At 34.9% G+C, this 8,756-nt stretch overlaps 1 protein-coding gene across 1 annotated transcript; it reads left to right on the forward strand.

The window, feature by feature from the left end:
• Nucleotides 1-683: 683 nt before the first annotated feature.
• LOC132551225 (uncharacterized) lies at nt 684-3,075 on the forward strand. The gene is given in 4 exon segments (XM_060215339.1): nt 684-903; nt 1,456-1,662; nt 2,073-3,008; nt 3,011-3,075. Coding segments are annotated over 4 exon segments (1,428 nt in total).
• Nucleotides 3,076-8,756: the final 5,681 nt, after the last annotated feature.

The raw sequence follows: 8,756 nt of genomic DNA on the forward strand, positions 1-8,756 counted from the left end.
ATACAGATTATCTCATCAATAATTGATACTAGATCTTACGATAGCCTAGAAAGGTCAAATTTAGAAGGGCAAAAAATATAAAATCGCGTTACTACGCGAATACAAGCGTAATAACATCTGTCAAAAGTCGTAATAACGCGAAAAAAAAAGTCGTATTAACGCGAAAAACGTCGTTATAAAGACTTTTACAGGTAAGAATACAAATGTCATTGCTTCTGTTCAGTCTACGAAAGCCTTTGAAAGGCGTTATTACGACATTTTTCGCGTTGTTACGACATTTTTCGCGTTATTATGACTTTTGAAAGGCGTTATTACGCTTGTATTCGCGTAATAACGCGATTTTGTTGGTTTTCCCTTCGAAATTTGACCTTTATAGGCTTCCGTAAGATCTACCTTGGTATGAAGTAACGATGGGAAGTTTTGAACATTCTTATCGACTGATTACCAGTCACACGACCGTGGTCACGTGATAGTGGCGGACACACGATAACAATGTTCACTTATTTATCACTTGGTCGTACTAACCGTTATGTGATTGTTAACTGATTAAAGTAACTTGTAAATCCAGGGTACATGGGGAGCTAAATTCTAAAATGTCATGATGCTATCGTTTGGATTCCTGACCAGTTGCATATACCGCGGATATACCATTAGCTAAATCACCGGACGAACAGACACCCAACATGTCGAAAGTTAATCGAAAGTTATCTGATGTTATAGCCACCAGTCAGGAATCGGACCGGCTGTTTTCTCGAGCCTCGACCCCCGGGAAAGTGACATTTCTGAAACGCCTGCTGCCCCTCGGGGTTGGCTGTTTAGGGATGATAGCAGCGGGTTCTGTCTTTGCGTTTGGTGCCTACACGAATGCTGTCAAGAAACACTTCAGCTATTCACAGTCGGAAGGTATTCTTAATATATACTACACTTATGATTAGTAAATTTCATCGGGGGATATTTAATGTTAATTCAACAGAATATTTGTTTAAACAATTACTTCACGGATAAAGTGAAAGCGCCGAGAAAAATAACTTTAACCGGAAAAAACCGTCACAAGTGAAAATCGTTATTTATACAATTACAGGACAACCTGAACAGGTCTATATCTTTACAAATAAATAAACAGATAAATAAATCGATAAATAAGTAAAAACCGGTAGGTAACAATATAAATATTGATCCAGCGTTATAAAGAATCGATTTGAAGAAATTAATTGATCTTAACGATACTGGTTTAAGTCATACTATGAGGAAATCTTAAAGGCGATTAGTCATCATGTACTACTCCACCCAGATATTAACCCGACCTGAACTTTTCACTAAATTGCAAAACGAACTATGGATTTCTCTATTTAGATTTATTTATTTATATTAAAATACATCGAAAATAAAATCCCTTGAAAATTAAATGATATAAAACAAATTTTACATAAACATGTTTCCTGCACCTGTTTACAGTCGAGGTGATATCTTCGATGGGTAACTTCGGTATATGTATCGGACTGCCAGCAGGGTTTATGTGCGAGAAGCTGGGGGCTCGCTGGACATCGTTTGCTGCCCTATTGATGACCTCGACGGCAATGATGTTACTTTGGAGTACGACTTTCTCAATAGACTTTTACAGTGGGCGTGCGCCCCTACAATATGTCTACTTCTTCTTAGTCGGTAAGTTGGTATGTATGTATAAAAAGGACGGAACGTATGTATACTTTTCTAACACGGGCGAGTTAACCATTTTTAGATCGACATGGAGAGGGATAGCAACTAAATCGTCCTTGAGTCGAGTAAAGTAATTTTTGGTCGACACACTTTCGTCGTAAGTCACTTAGCTCTTCCTCAGACTGTTGCAATGACTTGCCCAAATATATCGCCAACCAAGAAAATTCTTTTATAAGTCGACACGGAAGTGTTAGCGTCTTCTGCTTCATCGACGACACCCGCCATGTAATGTCTGGTCAGTCCAACTAATAATGTCACGTTCCTAAATAAGAACAAGGTAAACAACAACTGCACTAACCGGTTTAATAACGAGAATCAAACACTACCATGAATTCACATATCTCCTTTTGTTTCAGGTTTTGGAGCTATATTCATGTATATGGCGTCCCTTATCACAAGTATGGAGAATTTCCCTCCAAAACACCGTGGAAAGGTCGTTGGAACTCTTGACGCTTGCTTCAGTGGTGGACCCGCCCTTTTCTCACTGCTTTATGGCGCGTTCTTCGTCAATGGTCACGTGAACGACGAACAGAATCAGGACTTGAGGGGATTCTATCTACTCAATGCGATAGCATTTGTTGTAGTTGGTCTACTTGGAATACTTTTATTAAAACGCTACCCTCTGGACCTTTCGGAACATGACTTTACAATCACGCAAGATTTAGAAGCAGACCGGAAGTCAAGTCATCAATATCATAATTCTGAAGTCCCGGATGTTACCGGGTGCGCATTATGTCGCCGATCCGAGTTCCATTTTATGTTATGGCCTTTTATGTTCTGTTCTGGACTTCAACTGATGTACCAAAACAACATTGGTGTGTATTTGAAATCTTTTGATATAGAACAGTATACAACTCTTTTCACCACGCTAAACCCAATAGCCGCCATCTGCTGTAAGTTCACAGTTGGCGTACTGTCTGACGCCATAGTTCACAAAGTTCCACGACCGGCCGTCTTGTTGTTCTTCTATTGTTTACAAACTCTTGTACTCACCTTATGTATATTCTTCTCGGATAACTTCATCCTTCTTGTCATAACCCTTCTAGTCATCGGATTCGCAAATGGCGCTCTCTGGTGTTTATCCCCGACGATCATCTCTGAAGTATACGGTTTGAAATACTTTGGTCGGAACTGGGGCACGGCTATGATAGGTAGCGGGCTAGGCGGTTTGGGCTGTCAGCAAGTATTTGGTGCTTTGTATGATTACAATATTGTGGCAAAAGGTTCTCAGGACTGTTATGGTATAAAATGCTTTACTCTCAGTTTCATTGTCGTGTCAGTGTTGAGCCTGTGTTCTTGCTTATTCTGTGTCGGGCTGTTACAGTCAGTTATAGAACAACGGGCACGTGTCAGTCGTGAAATAGAAGAAAGATAATCTTCAAAAATCTTTTAAAAAGTGTATGACCTGAACCGATATCGCAAATCTAGAATGCCTTTGATCGCTTCCCACTCTTCAACAACAGCTTAATGATGTTGTTTAATCTAAGTATATAATTTGTATTGAATGGTGTTAACAGACTTGTGTGTCTTTTGTATATTTCATTCACGTTTTCACACAAGAAGAATTAATTTCATTTTCTAAAGAGAGAGAGAGAGAGAGAGAGAGAGAGAGAGAGGAGAGGGAGAGAATTCTTCATACTATTGAAAAGTGTCAAATTATTAAATGTTGACTTGTTCGTTGTCAATTGCAATTTTCTTAATTCTTGACAATGACTTCGATGTTTTATCGTATAACTGTGATATTGTCACGGTCAGTGAACATTTCAAATCTGCTTTTCGTCTAATTTTCGAGGTAGATGTATTTCGAAAAAGAGGTCAATAACGGATAAAGAGATAAAGTACCAGTCATGGACGAATTTAGACCAAAATTCGACACTGATTCTTCACAAATAAATCAAAATGCGTAGCATCCCAAAAGTATGCAGTGTTTCAACGTTGTCATTAAGTTTGAAACAATTTCGATCAATTTTCCAAAGAAATGTTTACAGATTTCCGACGTACAACTAGTTTTCTGTTTCTGGTTCTTGTAGCGATTGATAAATAGATTAAGGAAAGGCAACCGAAAATGAATTGATCATCACAGACTGCTAAATATTACGATTTCCTGGAGCGTGGATACGGCTGGTTCCGATAAAGCGACTTTCAAATATCTTTTTCACCTGTTTACCGAATCCCCGGTCTCTAAGCATGTATATCTCTTAATTTTCACGGATTCGACTTATCGGGTTGCTCATACCAATATCAATATTATCGGTTTTCTTGAATTCTTCTGGTCTCCTCCGTGAGAACATTTATTTATTTGCTTGGTTTGTCGCCCCGTAAATAGCCAGAGTTATTTTGAGATGGTGTTTTGCTTGTATTAGCCTCGCTGAATATCATATGAGAGGCCAGCCTCATATCATACAGAGCGACCGGGATAAGGCGACTGTGATGGCCCCCAGATCTTAGCTTCAACAGAACACAAACCACTCAGGAAGGGATTGGATCCAACGCATCGAATTTTCAACTATGGTTGAAAATTCGGCGCCCCTTGATATGCCTCTTATGAATTGGATGAATAACTTCATTTTCAGACATGTGTGACGCTTTATGGTAGACGAAACCATTGGCGGGGTAGGGGTCAACTTCGGTGCCGTGATTCCACTGACAAAAGTTTGATACATATTTTTTTTCGACTAAAATATATGGATAATGTCGTTTATAGCCATAACACTTTTTGAAAAGTGATATTAATCTCTTTCAATATAAGCGATATATATAACAATACTTGTTTTTGCATGGAAGAAGGTAAAAACACCTAAATTTCTCCTAAACGATCAGACTCAAGATTGTCATTGTTTAAACATTGGTTATCGACTAGATCCAACTAAACTTGTTTGTTTTAAAATAATTTTCTTGCCCTGAAATCTGAATTGTATTTTTATCCACAATTTCCATAATTTTTACAAACTGAATGAAACTTGGCTGGAACAAGCTAGAATTTTCAAAATCATTCTCTGGTATTTGAGTTAATCGACTCAAAAAAAAAAATTTTTTTTCACATATTTTATAATTAGTTCTTTCAATCCTATGAAGTTTTTAGGAAGTTACCTATGACAGGGACTTAAAGCAGTACCAGTTCCAACAGTTAAAATTTACCTGTAAAAAACTCACCTGTGGGCACTCTGTTATTACTTATATTTATCTTTATGTGTATGATACTGTTTTTAATATAAATATTGAAGAATATGTTTAATAAATATTCATATTTTAATTAATTGAATTCTCTATATTCTTATTAAGTATGATAAAACCTATTTAATATATCTTGTGAAATATTTAAATGTCTTTTTGTTTTATTTTGAAAGTAATATTGATGATAATGCTGTAATGTTTAGATAACTAATATTTCTAGTATCTGACATTTATGATCTTTGACTATATTCACATATACATTGTACAGTGTGTTTAGGTACACCTGTAATATTGATGGGCCCTTTGGCCAGAAGTTAATAAAAATAAATAAAACTGAAATAACTATTAACAATTTCTCATTGATGAATTAGTAGATTTGATACCAATTACCAGAAATGTGATATTTTTATAACAATAATTTTATATTAAGTGAATTTGTTTTTATTTCAAATATTACCGTTTGATGGCCCTAATGACCTTTTTTGTGTTGACGGGCTGTTAAGAATGTAATAATAATAATATTTCAAATATTCTAATTTTATATCTTTCAATTCTCTATTAGGTTTTATTTCCAGTATTTTTTCTCTCTATTTCAAATACTCTAGTTTTATTTCTGGTATATTTGCTTTTATTTCAAATACTCTATTCATATTTGAAATACTTTCCTCTCTCTTAATTTTCAAGTTTTGTTTCGGGGTACTTTATTGTATAACACTAAAATGATTATCGTTTAAGTAATGTATAGTAATTAAGTTAAATATAATATCTTATCTATGATATATTACTTTGTTCAATACTAGTTCTATAACAGGTACTTTTCTCTTCGTATTATAATAATTTTAGAAATATGTTAGGGTGTAGTGCTAAATCATCAAACATCATGATTTACTTACCTATTTAAGTGAGATACTTCAGTTTGCAGGAACCGCTGTATATAGGGAAAATTTTGACATAGTTTGTTAACTCAATATTTATTTACTATTTTGTCAAGAAAATAAAAATCAAACATGGGTTAAAAGAATAAACAAGAGGCCCATGGGCCTTAACGGTCATCTGACAAAAAGCAAGTAGAAATTGAGGTCAATTTGAACAAACTTGGTAGCCTCTCCTCCAAGCATCTTACGGGCCCAATATCAGCACTCATGGACTTTTGCTTGTTGAAAAGAAGTCGTTTGTATATTTTAACATATTTGACCCCTGTGACCTTGAAAGTTGTTCAAGGTCATTTAATAAACTTGGTATCCCAGCATGCTACAGAATATGCTTATTTGAAGTCCTTTGTATATTTTTGACCCCTGTGACCTTGAAAGTGGGCCAAGGTCATTCATTTGAACAAACTTTAAGGGCTCCAACATGCTATGGGCCAAGTATTAGCCCCCTATAGTATTTGAGAAGAAGTTATTTAAACATAACCCCTGTGACCTTGAAAGTTGTTCAAGGTCATTCATTTAAACAAACTGGATAGCCCTTCATCCCAGCATGCCACAGGCACAATATCCGCAATCTGAGCCTTTTGGTTATTGAGAAGAAGTTGTTTAAAGATTTTAACATATTTGAAATCAAGGTCATTCATTTGAACAAACTTAGTAGTCCTTCATCCCAGCATGTCACAGGCCCAATATCTACACTCTGAGCCTTTTGGTTTAGTTGTTTAAAAATTTTAAATATTTGACCCCTGTGACCTTTAAAATTCATTTGAACAAACTTGGTAAGCTCCATGCCAGTTGTGCCAAGTATTAGCCCCCTAGACCTTCTAGTATTTGAGAAGAAGTCGTTTGAATGAAAAGTTTACGGACGGCGCACGGCGGACGGCGCACGGCGCACGGCGGACGACGGACGAAAAGTGAATTTCCAGATGACCTAAAAATGCAATGTTTGTTTTCGTATTTTAAAAGTAAATTTAATAATTAGATAAATATCTATGTAAAGCTAGTAAATTCCCTGTGTGAATATTTTTTGTAAGTAAAACCAACACAATGAAAAATCTAAACGCAGAATGTTACATATTAAAAGATTTCTTTATTGTGTCACGGCAACATTAGGCTTCATTGTATTATGTAAATAAATATTATTCACAGGTAAATTAATATATAAATAACCGTACAATGAAACAACACATGTTGAACATTCAAATAAAATATCAAAATTTCTGATCAATTAGATAAAACACGGGTAATATGAAAATAAATACTACTACGCTACGTCGGTTACTAGAATTTCCCAACAACATTAATGTAAATGAAAAAAAAAATGTTTAAGTAGTTTGGTAACCCACACCAAATTTTAAGTAAAATCTTATTTTTTAAACTCTTAAAATAATATGCAAAATTAAAATACATGCATATTTGTTTAAAACACAATTATATCTCTTTCTTAATCACTGGGAAGAATTAAGAATGTAAAAGAAAAGTACACTAGGGTTTGATTTTTGCAAAAAAATAGATTTTTAAACATTTATAGCACAGTTTTAACACATACTATACATTTTTCATTAGAATCAATAATAAGAAGAAAACCTGTACTTACATTTACAGCCGAATATATTTCAATATTGTTATAGATTTCTGATCATAAAGCACTGAATTTATTTCACTTATTGAAACTTATGTCATTCTGGTACAATAGATTCTATGAACTTGTCAAAGGGCTATAACTCTGTATATCATTTAAAAAGCAGGACAAGTCTTTTACTTTGAAGAACTGTCATTGCAATAAGAAAAATTTTGATTACTAGAAACAAAAACACAATTGATAGCAAGGCCATTTTTCGTCATAACAAGTGACGATAATTGTCTAAATAAAGGTTGTTCTGGGGCTAAACCCGTGGAGTTTGAAGGTATTGGTCAAAGAGGCTTGACAGTGTGATATTTACTTTTTCAAAATTAACATGAAATAAAGTGTTCTTTTTGAGAAAAGGGATGACAGGTACCACAGAAGTACCTCTTGTTTAAAGCCTGGGATGAAAAAAAATAGCTGAGATGTATGATCATCACCAAGCCATTTGATTGGTTGAAAATATCCTGATCCATTGTGATTTGAAGACTGACATCACTAAGAATCGACAATGTGTAGGATGCCAACACACAAATACAGTTTCCAAGTAGTAATTTCACAATCACTCAGAATTTATACAAACGGTTCACTACAGATAATTAATTGACACTACGGCAGAAAACAGTCAATTACCAAAAACACAACTTGCATTAAGGCTATTTCAGTAAGAAAACCTATTCCACCTTATAGACACTTCTATCCATGACTTTGGTTGCTTCAACGTTCTTGCCTTTTTTTTTACAAATTAAAAAAATTAAATCATATGGTTGGTTTCTCATAATGAAACTAGGGAATTCTGGGAATGGGAAAATATTTTACTGAAAGAGCTCTTTGTTAATTTTAAAAATCTTAAAAAGAAATCTTGCTAAAGCATGCTAATTTGAAATAAATTGGAAAACACCTCACTGGAGTCAGAAAAGAAATTAACCTGCATGGAATAATCATTTGTTCTACAAACCTAATATACATTCTTATGTATAACAAATGTTGGGTGTCATATTAAAATTTTCTTGCCACAAATTTGTCCTGAAAAATCAGCCTACACTAATGAAATATGCATCATGCATTCACCCAAACACCTGGTAATATTCCTGCTTCATATACAACACATTCTCCTCCAATACGTTTGGCCTCTTAAGTCATAGGTTTGACCTGTGGGTCTAATGAAGGACATCCGCAGTGATCTCTCTCTCTCCCTCACTCTCTCTCTTTCTCTCTCTCTCTCTGTATACTGTATATTTCACATGTAGCTTCACACAAAGCTCGGACAAAATCTTTATTGTACAAGTTATACTTTACCATAAGGAGACTTG

Source organism: Ylistrum balloti, unplaced genomic scaffold, assembly GCF_031769215.1.
Source record: "Ylistrum balloti isolate Yb309-2 unplaced genomic scaffold, AGI_CSIRO_Ybal_v1 Utg370186, whole genome shotgun sequence".
In the NCBI taxonomy this organism is placed as follows: Eukaryota; Metazoa; Mollusca; class Bivalvia; order Pectinida; family Pectinidae; genus Ylistrum; species Ylistrum balloti.